This window comes from Centropristis striata, chromosome 15 (genome assembly GCF_030273125.1).
Source record: "Centropristis striata isolate RG_2023a ecotype Rhode Island chromosome 15, C.striata_1.0, whole genome shotgun sequence".
Taxonomy (NCBI): Eukaryota; Metazoa; Chordata; class Actinopteri; order Perciformes; family Serranidae; genus Centropristis; species Centropristis striata.
Window position 1 is genome coordinate 14333958 of NC_081531.1, and position 16481 is coordinate 14350438.

General features: G+C 37.3%; 1 protein-coding gene across 1 annotated transcript; it reads right to left on the bottom strand.

The window, feature by feature from the left end:
- Positions 1–713: 713 nt before the first annotated feature.
- Positions 714–15461, bottom strand: coro6 (coronin 6). The gene is made up of 10 exons (XM_059352316.1): positions 15264–15461; positions 10698–10820; positions 5260–5389; positions 4988–5166; positions 4513–4632; positions 4323–4427; positions 4040–4185; positions 2919–2976; positions 2158–2385; positions 714–860 (listed from the first exon to the last, which is right to left on the bottom strand). The coding sequence occupies exons 1-10, from the start codon at positions 15459–15461 to the stop codon at positions 738–740; spliced, it is 1410 nt and encodes a 469-aa protein (XP_059208299.1). The 3' UTR covers positions 714–737.
- Positions 15462–16481: the final 1020 nt, after the last annotated feature.

Genomic DNA, 16481 nt, shown 5'->3' on the forward strand with positions numbered 1-16481 from the left:
CTTGTAAGGATCGTGCATTTGTGTAATGAGCAACACAGATAAAGTGGGAGTGCCTAAAACAAATGTGCCAAAATCCCCTGTAGCATTCTCATCATTGATTATCACTCATAATTTGCCCTCAATCTTATTTTATTTTTAAAAAATCATATTTGTATCATTAATTGTGTTGGTTTGTTACTTCCCTACTGGTTGAGTATTATCCCGCTTATTCCATTCACACCTGTAATTTCAGCTTTAATAAATGGTATGTAGCTAGGGCAATAATGAATTGTCAGTAGGCATACTTTATCAGGAATAATACACACCCTGCAGCCAATCAGAATAACGTATTCACCCAGACGGTTGTGTAAACAGTGTTGACTTTCTTCAGACCTTAAATTCAACTTGCTCATCCCTCTCATCTGCTTCTGTTCTCTTCTCATTCTTGTGTGAAAATATTAAAATATTTGTGCCGTAGCGTTAAAGGTACATTATGTTCAAACTGGAATGTGGATTATGTAGAATCAACCGCAAAACAAAGACCGAGATACGGATGTAATTTGTTCAAATTTGTGCAGTTACACCGTCCACATTCATATTCTCACACAATGGAACCTTTTAAGGGGACAGCACACTGTCGGAGCGTTCATGAGATAGTTTCCTTGTCAATACAAGGGAAATGAGTGTCTATAATAGTTATATAGATAATTCTGAAATATAGACCAGTTCTTCAGAAGGTTTTAGAGTTTTAATGCACGTCAGTCGGTGCCATTGGTGTACTGGGAAAGCTTATTCTCCAAGTCACAGATTCTCTTCTCCTGAGACAAAACTGTGGCCTTCAGATTCTGCATCTCCTCCAACAACCTCTGAAGCAACTCGGGCTGGACAGGAGAAGAAGAAGAAAAGGAAAACAGAAGAAGAAGAAAAGGAAAACAGAAGAAGAAGAAAGGAAAAACAGACAGTGACAGGGAAGGGGGGGAATTAAGGATAAAGAAAAAGAGAGGAAAAATAGGTCAGGGACAGTGAGCAACTGTAGGAGAAATAAACCAAAACAAAGAAGGGAAGCTGTGGGAAATAAAAGTTGTGGGCAGGTACAAATAGAGGAGAGATAAACATAAATGTGTTAAAGTGAGAGACAGATCTCTAAAATACAAATTACATAATTATCACATACAAAGAGTGTGTAATAGCATAAACAACTGGAGGTGATTACATGCTGAAAAACCACCACGAGTGGGATAGAGAGATTTTCAGACTCAATAAAACCGATCCTGGTTTAAACTTGTTCTTACGGGAATTTTAGTAGAGTCCGAAAGATATATGGGTTGACAAATATTATCAGCTTAATTGGCCTATTAACGCTCCTGGTATGTTTGTTTCTCAGGATCAGCATAATGTTTAATTATCCAAAAGTGTCGGAAACCAAAAAATTCCAGTAAACATTGTTTATATTTCATCATTAACTCCATTACTAAGCATTCCAATCAACATTTAGTGCAATGGTGTTCTTCACCTCTCACAGATCATGGGTCAATGAGGAGGATTCACTCTCATTCGTTTTTTCATTTTAAAAAAAATGCATGTTAAAACTTTTTTTGTATGTACATTGGAAAGACCTACTTATAAAATACAATAGTTTTATATAACATTGAGTTTTTGAGATTTTTAGTTTACATTTTTAATTTCTTCTTTTATGGATTGACGTTGATAAATTAACAAGAGTCACCTCTTCTGTTCAGGGTCAGATTGAACCGAACAGTATCTATGTGATATAAACATGCAAATATGTGAAATGGACCATTTTCATTTTACATGTTTATTACACTTATTAAGCCAACTTTTAACTACTTTTTTAGATTTTAAACTTAAATGGGTCAATGTGACCCACAACATAACAGGAGGGTTAAAGGCATATATAAACATGTAAAATGTTAAAATTATAGTTGATCCATCCATCCATTTTCATCCACTTATGTTCCAGAGAATAAACCTTTAGCTCCAAAAAAGTAGTCAATATATTGTATTGTAAATATTGTCTTCTAATCACTGTGGCACCTCTGGAAAATGGCGCATTCAGATAAGAATGTTTTTATATTAATGTGCAACATGAAACCACAAATATTAGCCCATAAAATGCAGCTTGTTATTATTGCTCATATAATAAATGCCATAGTTTACCGGCAGACTGTTGGTCTCCAGAGTGGACATGCTGCGTCGGGTGGTGGGTCTGGAGTCCAGCACGTTCTTCCTCGCCACTTTGAGCTCTCGGCTCTTGGGCGCCACGTAGCCCCCCCTCATGGACACCAGGATCGGGTCTTCGTCGCGGCCATCCAGCCACTCCTCGGCCTCCATAGCGGGCTCGGGCCCCGCCGTGTCCGGGTACAGGTCATCCTGGAAGAGGTCTGACTGTGGAAGAGAATAAAAGAAAGACAGATGTGTTTCGGGGGGAGGGATAAAAGACAGAGCAGAGAGGAAAAGAGCACGAAAATAACATATACTCTAGAATAGGAACTGATATATATAAGTCCTGTATTCCAAATATTACTGAAGTAAAAGTAAATATATTACTGGAAATATTAAACTTAATATTGATGCATTGACACAAGCTAGTTGTATCTATAAACTCACATGTTTTAGATTAAAATACTAATCTGAAAAGTAACTGCAGCTTTGGGGAAAGAGTCGTAAAGTCAAAAGTATAATATTTATCTCTGAAATGTTTGCGTTGTTTTAATGGTTTTTGCTATTTCTTTGATTGCAGAGTACTTTGTCAAATGTTTTAAAAAAAATTTTAAATGTGCTTTATGAATAAATTAGGAGTTGAATGAAACAAAGTGGAAGTGGAGTAATGAAATAAATGGGAAAAGTACTCAAAACTGTAATGTAAATGTACTTAGTTACAACCAAGTCAAACGCTTGTAGAGAATGAGCAGACTTACTTTTCTGGGCACCGTCATCGTGATGGGCTCACACTTCTTGTCGAGAAGCTTAAATAACCTGAGAGGACAAATAGGAAGAAGAGGCAGAGAAGAGAGAGAAAAGACATCCATTTATACTTTACATGTGAAAGAGTAAAGTATGACATGACTTCAGGCACTCTGAGTTCAGAGGCTGTGAGACATTAAATACTGAAAGTGAATAAAACTGCCAGATGTCAAACATGCAGGACTGTGCTCAATAATGGACACCAACATTGAACTGCAATAAGTTGTACATATTTTTAAAGGTCATTAACCTTTAATCTTGAGGGTTATGGATTGTCAAATCCATTAAACCAATGCAATGCCTGTTTTACATGGTTTTTATACAGAAACACCCACTCAGACTTAGCATAAAGAAGTGACATAGGTTACTAATATAACCCTAACCCTAATATAAAGTAAGATAGCTCAAGCTGTGTGGAAATCACTACACAGTACGCCCTGCTGTGGATGATCCAAAAGTCAATAACATAAGCAAACTTAGAGAATGAGGTGGTGGTAACAGTAGAGCAGTCAAATTACATGTTCTGTGAGCCAAAATTGCTGTTTTTGTCAATGGAGGCTGGTGGCTTTGAGGAAACAACAAGTTATCCAACAGAAATGGCAGCAGAGGTTGTGTGTCAGTATCACAAATTGCGGCATATAGGCACGTATCGTGACTAGCGTTTCAGGGCACATTATGTACGTATCGCGGCACGAGCCGGTTTGTGGCTCATGCTATAACGGCACGTTCTAAAAATAGCACAAACTTACGGTCCGCGGTTGTAAAAAAAAACCCTAATCAGGTCATGTGGGAATTTTTTTTCAGAAGAAGCATTTTGACACTAAAACATACATGCTTCAACCAAAATATGAATGTTTTAACTTGAAAACATAAGGAAGAATACTGGGAAGCTGCAGCACGATATAAGAACCTCAAAAATAAATTAAATTAAATAAATAATGGACCCGCCCTTGAAGAGGACAGGTGGTCAGAACTTTACAACTCTCGTGCAACATGCGGCCTTTATAACCCATCAAATAATAAAATCTGATTTAATTGCTGTAAAGCTGCAATATTTATAGGATCCGTCTCTTACCTGGCAATCTCACACTTGGTGACGTCCACACCTCTCTTGGGCATGAAGCCCATCCCCCTCTGGGGCTCCTTACTGCTGAAGGTGCTAAGATAATGGACGTACGGCGGCTCGTCTGTGATCTCAAAGTAACGGACACTGCTGTCGCCCTGCACACACACAAACACAGAAAACACGCATAATCAACATGTAAAAAACGTATCATTATAAAGGCTGCAACTATACAGATCTGCACACATTTCTGTACATGGTGCACTTATAAAGTAATAAAGCAATGTCTCCGTACCTTTCCACACAGGTAGACCATGTTTGCGTCTGCATCATAGTATGGTAACAACACGCCATTACTTGTGTCCAGCTCCAACAGCGCAATGGGCTCCTCGAAATTTGTCTGCAGAGAATAAAAACGTTACAATTGTAAGACTACAATTTGTATAACTGCATCAAATTTACGTGAGATTGAAGATCTTTGTTACCGGGTCCCAGAGCCCGAGTTCTCTCTGGCTCATCCTGGTGAACCCCGTGGTGAAGATGTTTCCGTCTCTGGTGAAGATGGCTCTCATTGGTCGGATCCCCTCGTGTGGAGCCAGACGCTCCTGTTGGTCAGACATCAGTATGAGTCAAGCTACGATGCATAGGGATTCCTTTGTACGGCAGCAAATAAGAGACATACGTTTCTGAACTTAACTAGCCACTGTAAACAAAAAAACAAAAAACGTTTTTTAGGTCAACCCTTACCCTCTGGCTGGAAGGTGGGTTTTAAGAGGTTCAATATGTTGTTAATATATTTCACGAAGACTTAGCAAATTATCACATTCTGTTCATTTACATTTTACATAATGTCCCAACTTTTTTAGGAATCGGGGTAATACATATAATAAACGATATACTCCGGAAACTTATTAAAGAGCTCAGATAGTGTTGTGATATTAGTATTTTCTACTCACGCACCGCCACCACCTCCCTCTTGCGGGGGTCGCAGACGCGCAGACGTCGGTCCTTACAGGTGGTGCAGAACAAGCTGCCGTTTCGGTTCCAGCTGATGCTGTAGATGAGGTCTGGGTGGTCGTCCATGGAGAGGAGGGCCTCGCCAGTCCCCACGTTCCAGACGATAATCAGGTTATCACTGCCTGCGGTCAGAGATAAAGAACACAAAGTGGAGAGTTTATAAGTCTTTCAAGGAAATAGGTGTGTGTGTGTGTGTGTGTGTGTGTGTGTCCTACCCGCAGTGAGGAGTATGTTGCGTGCGGTGGGGTGCCAGGTGACGATGCCGACACGTTTGGAGTGTCCCTCCAGGACCACGATGGGGTCGGAGAGGGGGCGGGTCAGTGCATGATCTGGGATCTGCCACACCTGGAGAAGAAGACAATGAGAAACAAATGGATGATGTGTCTGATGTTAAACAAGAATCTGTCCAGTAATCAGTGTAGCCAGGACTGGTACCATTTTTGTCCTCTTGTATGTGAATATTTCGGCCTCCTGGGGTCCCCAAACAGTCTGTGAGTTGCATAAATCAGGTATGACTGGAAAGCTGACACTCTTGTGGATTAAATGAGCCCAATTTTCTTAATTTGTGATGATGTTAGTCAGTGAAACTTGAGCTCAGTGTATAAAATGAGCTGCTGTGACCTCTAGGATACACACAGCCTCATGAAACTTTACAACCACAAACTAGAGACCTGGAGCATTCAGAGGATGGATGGCTTTACACACTATATCGACCATAAGGGGGTGTCTCAGCAAGCAACACAAGCGCTCGCTATACAATCACTGAAAAATACAGACATTTTTGAAACATTTTTGAAACCAAATCACAGCATGGATTTTTCTTGTTGTCTTAAACTCAGCACACTGCTTCAGATTTACTGCTCAGTCATTTTAACTGGATCATAAATTTAACTGCAGCAATTGTAACATTTCTGTTGCTGGTGGAGGTGACACCCACACACTAATGTCCTTAGCTGAGTGCAACTCCAGTAAGCGGAGGGAAACATTTCTGGTGCAAAGTCCCTTTAATTTCCTTTAATTATAGCTTTTAAGAGAGAGAATATTAAAGATAATGGATGTAAAAAAAGCAACAACATCTCAGACTGAATTAAAATGTGGAATTTCTCTGTAACTGTAGAATAAATAAAAGCACAAACAACAAAACTATAAAGTCTACACACACACTCTAATGAGCCTTTTCAGATGACACAAGACACAAAGCGAAGAGAATGACATCACAGTTTTGACCTTTCAGCGACCACGCTGCCAAAACTGGACAGCTGCAACTGTCTGTCTGTGTGATGGACATAAACAAAGCACACACACACACACCCTTGTACTTCTATCTTTGTGAGTGCCCTCATTGGAATAGTGAATTTCCCCAGCCCCTAACCCTAACCCTAACCCTTTATCATCACAACTAAATGCCCAACCCTAACCCTAACATAAACCTAATTGTAACCTTAACCCTAAAACAAAGTCTGAACTCTGAAACAAGCCTTTAAAGAAGTGAGGACCGGCCGAAATGTCCTCACTTTACAAAAATGTCCTCACTCTGTTGGTTAAAAACATATTCCGGTCCTCACTATGTAGGATGTACAAGAACACAAACACAAACACACACACACACACACACACACACACTGCATCCCAGCAGCTGTTGCCATCAGAGAAGCAACGATTCAATCCTGCAATCGCACAAAGATTCCTGTAACGTCGTGGTGAACAAATGTGAGCAAGTCTGTCACAGAGACAGCTGAGCTGATGTACAGATACATGTTGAGTCAACACACTTGTTGTCATGATACAAAGAAAAAACTGTTAGAGTTTACACATGCTGACACACACACAAAGACAAAGCATTGTGATGTGAAAACAACGTAACAGAAATTTTTATTTGTTTATGATGTTTCTAGTTACATACATCCCTTGACAGGTGGATGGGAGCAAAAAAACAAACAAACAAACAAACAGGATTTTGAAGCAGAAGAAGCAGATTCTTTTGTCCCGTTGTTGGGAGTTATGTCTAAAATAAATGTTTTTTGAAGCCTAATCCTATTATTTTTACCAAACCTTAAGCCCTTTGGTGATCCCCTTTTATTGAGAGTGGGTGTTGTTGACAGTGAATTTTAAGGGGCAAGACAGCAGGTCGACAATAAATGCCACATAGAAGTGGTGGGCATCATCTGAAAACTGGAACCTGAAGATTAATCTGAAATGCAGCTCAGCACTGTGTGTCAAGTTGCTCTGGTCAGAAATCTCTAATAAACATGACTCCATCAATCACCAATTGATGCTGAATTATTCAATTTTTGGAATATCAAGAACAGATAAAATGGTCAACCCTCCAGAATATTACATCAATACAGCAAGACCTTTGGAACAAGAATCCGTCGGACTGCCAAGTGGTTTTGGTACCTAACCTTAACCAAAGTGTTTTTTAGTGTTTTCATAGTTTAAATCAGCGATTGTCTTATATTTATGTTCCAGTCTTCACATGTTTGCAGAATGTTTTCAGTGAGACATGTCAGGATGGGAACAGGTTGCAAAGGTTGAAAAACTTTCATATTCTATGTGTTTTTGGTCAAAAAAGTAGATATTTAAATGTGTTTGCTGAAACTTACAATGCCAACATTTGTTCTGGTGACTGAATTGTTTTGAATGTTATTTTATTATTATTGTCAATAGATAATTTGGGGCTTTGGACTGTTGATCAGATAAAACAACTGAAGATGTCCTATTCTATGGGAAACTGTGACTTTATATTGTAATTTTCAGATATTATATTCACCAAACAAGTGCTCGATTAATCACGAATACACTTGTTGGCCACAGCCTTAATGTAGATCACCAAAAAAAAAGAAAAATCACTCCCTAAACTGTGACAGTTATGTGACGCTTGTGTCTGTATTTGTGTCAGTGGAGCAGCTCATCACATCCAGGACACTTAACCTCGCTCACATTTCCTGCTTTCAGACAGCTAATGTTCATGTCTCATCACTGTCATGACAATTTTTCAGATATTATGATTTACTGTCTATTTACTGTGATGTACAGTCATGGAACAACTAAAAGTACATTTGTTTGGACAAATATACTGATAATAACAATGATTATCATTTTGGTTATTATCAAGAAAACCATGGAAAATGGCTAGATATCAGCTCTTAAATTAAACTCTTATGGGCTATTTTTGTTGTTGTCGTTATAATTGTCAAAACAAATCTACCTTCAGTTGTACCAGGCATTAAAATGAACAAGAGATTGAAGAAAAATGGTGGTATAATAATAATAAATGTTTTTTTTCCATGAAGGTACATATGTCAGCTTGCTTATCTGTTTAAATGGTTATGACACGCATGTGATAATTTTCCTCAAAATACAATAATTTTAAGACTTTGTTTTGATAGTTTAACATTTTTAATCCAGCAAAGCTGGTGTCTGCACTGTTGCACTGTCACTGCAGCCAGTAAATGAGATTGAAGGCACATGGTACAGAAGTAATGAGTAATTAATACAGGCTGTGTATTTCTCTGTTGATTGAGCATTTTGATTCTTTAAAATACCCGATTTGAATGAATCGGCCAACACATTTGGGCAAGTAGAGTCCTGCTCCACCTGCTAGTAAACAAACCCAGAACGTTCTCCCCAGGACACCAAGGTTGGTTACCTGTGTCAAAACGAAACTGTGAGCAAAAAAAAAGCTAAACTTTATGAACAAAGTAGTTCTAAGAAACTGCCATGAAATGTTTTAGCACATCCTGCATAGATGCACATATACATTTGAAATACAGTAAAAATAAAATCAGGCAGAAAATATCAATTAGGGAGCTAGAAGACACATTCAGAATCAAGCTCCACAGGTTATTTCTTAAATCCCAGTTTGTGCATCACATTTTATGTAAGTTACATTAACTACATCACTTAGGTCGTCCTCTCCCAAATCTCACTTTCTACAATAATATCGGACCCTTCACTTGGTCCCAGCATATTTAAGTTCAAACTTTATCATCAAACCTGACATGAAATTAAAGTTAAAGACACAACGGCGTGTCACAGCACGGTTTGTAAAGTGGTTTTAACAGATTATTTCCTGTAGGTGTCTGATGTTTGACAGCAGAACATAAACACAGACTGACGGTGATTATCAAACTGTTCTCTACAGCCTACATATGCTGCACGCTGGGCCTGAATCCAACACAATAGAATTAGTCAGTTTTTAATTGACACTTAACACTTCCTGTTAAGTTATTAACTCAACTTGTAACGTAGTTAGATTTAATTAATAATGTTGCGTGCAATCTCTTGCCTCAATTTTATTGAGTAGCTACTGTTTATCTTTTTTTACAGCGTAGGCACAGAAAGTGTTATTAAAGAACAGACAGAGTTGGACAAACATCTCAAGGACGAAATATGACGGGCAGAGTGATGAGACGGAACAGGTGGGCGGACAGTGAAGACATCACACAGGTAGACACACTGATGTCTCCACTGACTCACTTCGCTCAGACAGATGTGACAAATTTCTGCGGCGACCTCTGAGTCACCGAACAACAAACTCCTCCACAGACATTCACAGCTTCTCTCTCCCACTCACAAAGTATTCAGATCCTTTACTGCAGTAAAAGTACTAATACCACACGCATTCAAAACTTAATGAAGAATAAGTACAAAAGGATCAAACTGAAAGTATGAAAAGTAAAAGTACTTGTTATACAGAATAGCCCCAACAGATTGTTATATATATTCCAAATATATTATTGGTAATTTACATAAGCAGGGTTTGAATTTACTCAACGTAGGGCTCATTTAAACTACCATATGTACTGTTATGAGGTTCAATTAAAAAAAATGTATAATCACTTTAAATTGATCATTTTTTTCCATGTTAAATCTTGACATGAAAAGTAAGTTGTAAGTAGGCTGTCAAAAAGTACAATATTTGCCTAAAAATGTAGTGGAGCATGAGTAAAAAGTAACATAAAATGGAAATATCTATATATTCCAAATATATTATTGAATTCTTATTGATGCATTTATATAAGCAGCATTTTACTGTTACGGTAGGACTCATTTTAACTACTTAACTTACTGTCAGGTTTGATTCAATGTTTTTTTTAAAGTGGGGGTCCCGAAAGTTGATATAGCCTATGTTACTTAATATATGTATTTTATAACAGAAGACACTGAATGTAATGAATAATTAGGCCTGACAAAAGAGAAATTTTTAAAAGAAAATATGTTTACTGGTGAATATTAAGAAAGAAATGACATATGAAATATATTAAGAAGCTGTATGTTTGATTTTTAAATAAATATTTGCCATCATAACATACAAGTAACTAAAGTTGTCAGCTAAATTTAGTGGAGTAAAAAGTACAATATTTGCCTCTAAAGTAGTGGAGTAGAAGTACACGGTCGTTCATAAAGTTCGAATAAAATATTTTTTACCTCTTTCCATGAAATGAATGTAACAATTTGATTTACTCTTGACAGGTAAAATGTATATCCTCTCAAAACTTTATGAATCAATCTCTTACAAACATATCACAATGAATATGAAACCGCAATTAACAGAGGATTGTGTCTAAAAACAAAATAATTTCAACTTTATGGGCGACCGTGTGTAAACACACACACACACACACACACCACACTCACACTCTGTGGTTACCATTGCGGTGCAGTCCTCCGAGCAGCTGGCCAGGATGTTGTCATCATGAGGGCACCAGTCGATGTCGAGGACGGGTCCAGAGTGTCCGATCACCAGCGGGTAGTTCTTATCCACACGACCAGACTGCAACACATAACACGACTGAGTTAACATTTGTCTATTTCTCATAACAAAGTTAAAAACAGCATTGATTTGGTGCAGTGGCGGTTCTTGACCAGTTCTACTGTGGAGGCCAAGCAGGGGCCAGTGTTTAATCAGAGGGGCACATTAAAAAAACGCAAAGATTATATTTAAGCATTCAAACCCTTTATTTTAGCTTATTTAAAAATCTCATTTCAGTATATTTGGAAGATACAATGAGACTTTGTTCGACAATGACATTTCTCATTTTTGTGCACAATTACTTTTTTTAAATTTGAAAGTGCAGTACAGTGGGAATGATCTGTATATATATATATATATATACATATATGTGTGTGTATATATTTATATATATATATATATATATATATATACACACACACAAGCTTTTATTGCACAATTAAACTATTATACAATGTGCACATTCTGTGTTCCTTTTGTGTACAATGAGATATTGTTTGAACAAAAAATAGGTAAAAATTGTTCCGTCGTTCGTTATAAATTGATCATTTTATTATTAATTTGACACAGGGGCAGTGGCCCCTGTGAAGAACCGCCACTGATTTGGTGATTTGCAGGTCAACGAATGTCAAAAAATCCTTTAAAAAAATTCAATTTTCAATTACAGACAAAATTTAAATCCAACTGAGTCAAATAATTCTGACATAAATAATAAAAAAGTTCCTTTTTGGTAATTAAATCAAATAAAACTGAGTCAGTAAATTCACTATACGGGCTTTTTCAAGGACCAAAATAACGGCAAGTGAAGTCGGTATCTTCATGGTTGGGTGACCTTTCAGTTAACACTTAGTTTTGTGGAGCAAAACCTTGTAGTTTTGTGACTTTGCCAGCTTGCAGGAACTTTCTATTCTACGATTGGAACCGGAGCTCGGAAAGTAAGCTGTGAGCTCGTCAGTGGTGGAAGAAGTTTTCAGATCCCTTACTGCAGTAAAAGTACTAACACCACACTGTGAAATTACTCCACTACAAGTAAAAGTCCTGCATTCAAAACTTACTGAAGTAAAAGTACAAAAGTATCACAAAATGTACTTAAAGTATCAAAAGTAAAAGTACTTGTTATACAGAATAGCCCCAACAGATTGTTATATATATTCCAAATATATTATTGGTGATTTATATAAGCAGGGTTTGAATTTACTCAACGTAGGGCTCATTTAAACCACTATATGTACTGTTATGAGATTCAATTAAAAAAATGTATAATCACTTAAAATGTATCATTTTTTTCATGTTAAATCTTGAAACATGAAAAGTAACTAAAGCTGTCAGCTAAATGTAGTGGAGTAAAAAGTACAATATTTGCCTAAAAATGTAGTGGAGCATGAGTAAAAAGTTACATAAAATGGAAATACTCAAGTAAAGTATAAGTACCTCAAAATTGTACTTAAGTACAGTACTTGAGAAAATGTAGTTAGTTACTTTCCACCACTCTAGCTTTGCATCCAACTACACAACTGACAAGTATTTCATACAACTCAATGTCCAAAATCTAGAACTATCTCTTTAAATGCAAATTCACCTGCTAAAAGTCAGAGAAGAAAAAGTAACAGAAAAGTGATCCTAGCAAAACGTTTTCAGACTAAGAAAAAATAAGAAAATAATTTTTCCATATGTTAGCGAGTCACGGGACAAAAAACTGTATTTAAGCTCCTATTGACCTCCTGACCTCCCAGCTGACTATATATATATATATATATATATATATATAACTTAAAGTGTTAAAACTTGTATTTTGACACAGTCTAAAAGAGAGACTTCGGTAATAATGCAGAGACCACATGTTTCTGTAAATAAGACCAAATCTAGCAATCAAAACCTTCCAAAAAACATGTAGCATCATGGTGGATTTCCATGAAACAGGGTTGTGTCGAGGTGGTAACCCTAGATTTGTGAAAACTCTTGCGAGACTCGACACATGACGAATGAGACAACCCAAACCAGGTCAGTTCTTCTCGAGATCTACAGTCACCATGGAGACAGGAAACTAAACATTTAAATATGAAGCAAACCACATCCAAGTTATTCCTTGTTTCCCTGTTCACTGATCGTGTGAACATGTGTATCAGCTTTTGAGATATCTCTCTCTCACACACACACACACACACACACACACACACACACACACACACACACACACACACACAGACACACCAGGAGAGGTGTATTTATAGCAGAGCGACGAGGCGTTGAAAGGGGAGTTTTTCTTGTGGCCTGTTGGGGACCCAGAGGGGGAGAAGGAGGACGGAGAGCACGTTGGCGTGTATTAATAGCACGTCTGTTCACCATGACTCCAGTTTATAATCACATCCATTACCATGTCTACAAGAAAAAAAACGCTTTGTTACTAATCAACTGCTGATGAATCTCAACAGCAACAACCTTGTTACACCTGTGAAATTTCTAGATTATTTATCTCAAAAAGTGAAGTTTCTGTTGTCCAGTTTTAACTCATTCTGTTGTTTAAAACTTAAACATTCTTTGGCTCCAATACGAATATGTTATAAATCTACAGTATTTTTCTGACTGAAGTCAATCAACAGTTGATGTAAAAAGCCTTGAGACCTGCTGAATGGAAATAGCAGACAGAGCCACTAAACTGCTGCAGACTCGGCTGATAATATCGGCGTCAGAGTTACACAACAAGCTGTGTTCTGCAGCTAAGTGCACATGAAAATAAATATTTTTAACACATTTTACTGTATCATTATTGAATAAGCAGCAGTTATATATAGATTATATAGATTTTAAGATCACTGTTTTTTAATCAAACAAACCAAAACTGGCATTTATTCCACCCTGTAAAATGCATAACATTTGATAATCAGTAACAGTAATATATTTTACTTTGATAAGATAACTAGAGGAGCTTATTTTGCATGACAGTGGCTTGAAATATGATCTCTCTTAAATTAATTTAGATTAATTCAGTTTTTTCTTCCAGATGTCCATCATTTATTTTAAAGCGATGCTGTTATCATCACAAGGCTCCACTGATGCATCACATATTTAAATGCCTGATCTGGTGCTTTTTCTGTCGCTGTTTTTCTATTTTTGTAATTATAGTGTCTTTCCCAGCAAAACGAAATCAAACTGACTATCATCCAAAACTAAAACTACGTTTGCACTGCAGAAACCGTGACGTGGCACTGACCCGCTTTGAAACGATTCTGTATTTTGTCTGCAGAGGAGACATAGACTTTTATTTATGAAGTGGATATCATGTATTTCTCTTGGTAGAAGCTTCTATTTCAACCTTCAGCTCTTAAGGGGAAAAATATCTTTACTTCTCTTTCTTTTCTTACTCTTTCCCTGTAAAGTTCTTCTTCTTATATTCTCTCTCCTTACTCACTGACTCCCTAATACTGGACTGGCTGTACTTGGCCACAGTGATTGTAAGTGATTAAATGCTACCAAAAGCGTGCAAACACTCATACACAAACATATGACATAATGACAATGCTAACACCATAAAAAAAAAAGAAAAAAACTCAAGTTGAATTTATCTGATAAATTAATATTTGAAAATTGGAATAAAATGGAATTCATATAAACAACACTTTTCCCAGTGTCACGAATGTTGTGTCTCCACATATTGAAGTATTGTCATGTTTCCAGCCTCTCTTGTCCTCTCCTCTCTGCTCTGTGTAAACAGAGACATGTATGTCATGGGACTGTTTATCTCAGAGGAATCAATCATGGCTTTGCAGTGTCGCTGATGAGCAGAATTTAATGTTTTTAACAGGATCTGGTTAATGCAAACTCTTTATTTTTGGACATGTTTTAAATGAAACATTCAGAATTAAGTGATTCTGACAGGAATATCACACGTTTAAGCTTCATTTTGGTTACTTTTTTCTATGTTTCACATTGGTAACTGAGAATCAATGTAAAGACTGTCTAAAAAAGTTCAAAATTTGATTATAATGTCTATTTTTACACTCATTTTCTGTTTTTAAAAGAAAACATACTTTTTTTGGAGACACAAAGCTCAGCTGAGACTGATGGAGTGTCATTAGCTTTGAATGTATTTTGATTCATAAACCAATGTCCTGACAATCGAGCTAGAAAGAAAGACAGAGGATCACAAAAGTCCAAATGATTCATCCTATGCAGACGATGATTATCTGTACATATAATCAAGCCATAATTAGTAAGTAAGTTATTTCAATATAAATATAACCTATATGTGCACCAATGTCCTTCTCTCATGGAATAATTAAAACAAAAAGTGTAGAAAATATAGTCAAAGAGAGGGTTAATTTACATATTAAGTACAATGAGCACAACAAACACATGTAGAAGCCTATAATAATGTTTGTGCAGTTTTGGAATAATCAGCATTTTGTCCTGAGTGAAAACACAGTGACTCTGCTGTGTTTCCAGCCTCTGTTTGACCTCACTGACCTTGGAGAGCGGCAGCACCAGGAACGCTCCTCCCCCGCTCGATTCGACGATGACCGCCAGGAACTTTGGGTTGACAGCGCAGAAGGAGCTGTCCCACGTCACCTTGGACACACGGATGTCATCGTAGCCCTGTTCGGCCTTGACCGTCTGGCCGAAGACGTGGCGAAACTTACTCTGCCGCACGATGCTGCGACTCATGGCTGAGGGGAGCGAGGCAGGAGGAGGAGGAAGAAACAAGAGCAGGAGAAGGAGAGAAATGGCATCAGAGGTGTTATCAGAACAGAAATCACCAGCAGAAAAGTTACATAGCAGTTACATACTAATATATATTCATGTTGGACCAAAAGTGCCTCATTTACTTGATTTCATTGGAATCATTTAGTCTTTCTTTTGAAAATGTCTCAACTGTAAACAAAACTTTCAGCACAAATGTTTGAGATCAACCAAACAACTGAAGTTGGAGCCCTGAGAGAACTCATTAAAGATTACAAAAGGGTTTGTTTTATATAGTTAATAGTTGTTAACTATCGTTGTTAATAGTTAAACATCCCACCAAAGCCTTGAGGAACAGCAGTGACTTGGTTTAAAAATGTGTTTTGGTTGACGTTTGGATGACGTTTAGAAGATATACGGATTTAAACCATTATGATACAACTATGTCTTATATGTCTCATAAGTTGTTGGAGCAATTTTTGGGTTGATACTATTGTTGTTGTGTTACAAACATTTGGTGCAGAATTTAACCAAAATCCCACATTAAAACACTCAGACCTTGAGGAACAGCAGGAAAAAATCCATGCTGTGATTTGGTTTCAAAAACTTTTGACATTTTGTAGATTTGTGTATTTTGTGCGATTGTATGGCAAGCACTTGTTGTGTTTCCTGCTGAGGAACCCCCTTATGGTCAATATAGTGTGTAAAGCCATCCATTCTGAATGCTCCAGGTCTCTAGTTTGTGGTTGTAAAGTTTCACGAGGCTGTGATTATCCTAGAGGTCACAGCAGCTCATTTTATACACTGAGCTCAAGTTTCACTGACTAACATCATCACACATGAAGAAAATTGGGTTCATTAAACCCGACTAATTCAATGAGCCCAATTTTATGAAAGGTGAAGACTTGGAACTAACGATTGAGACCATAAACTCATTATGAGAATGTTTACTGTGTTCACAAATCTAGTCAGAATTCTGCTTTTAATGTCTTTTGCACTGATTGG

Coding starts and splice junctions, on each gene's coding strand:
- coro6 (XM_059352316.1), bottom strand. CDS start 15,461: ATGAGTCGCAGCATCGTGCGGCAGAGTAAGTTTCGCCACGTCTTCGGC. Junction 4,633..4,987: donor GCAAGAGGGAGGTGGTGGCG/GTGCGTGAGTAG, acceptor TCTGACCAACAG/GAGCGTCTGGCTCCACACGA. Junction 4,186..4,322: donor TGGTCTACCTGTGTGGAAAG/GTACGGAGACAT, acceptor GTGTGTGTGCAG/GGCGACAGCAGTGTCCGTTA.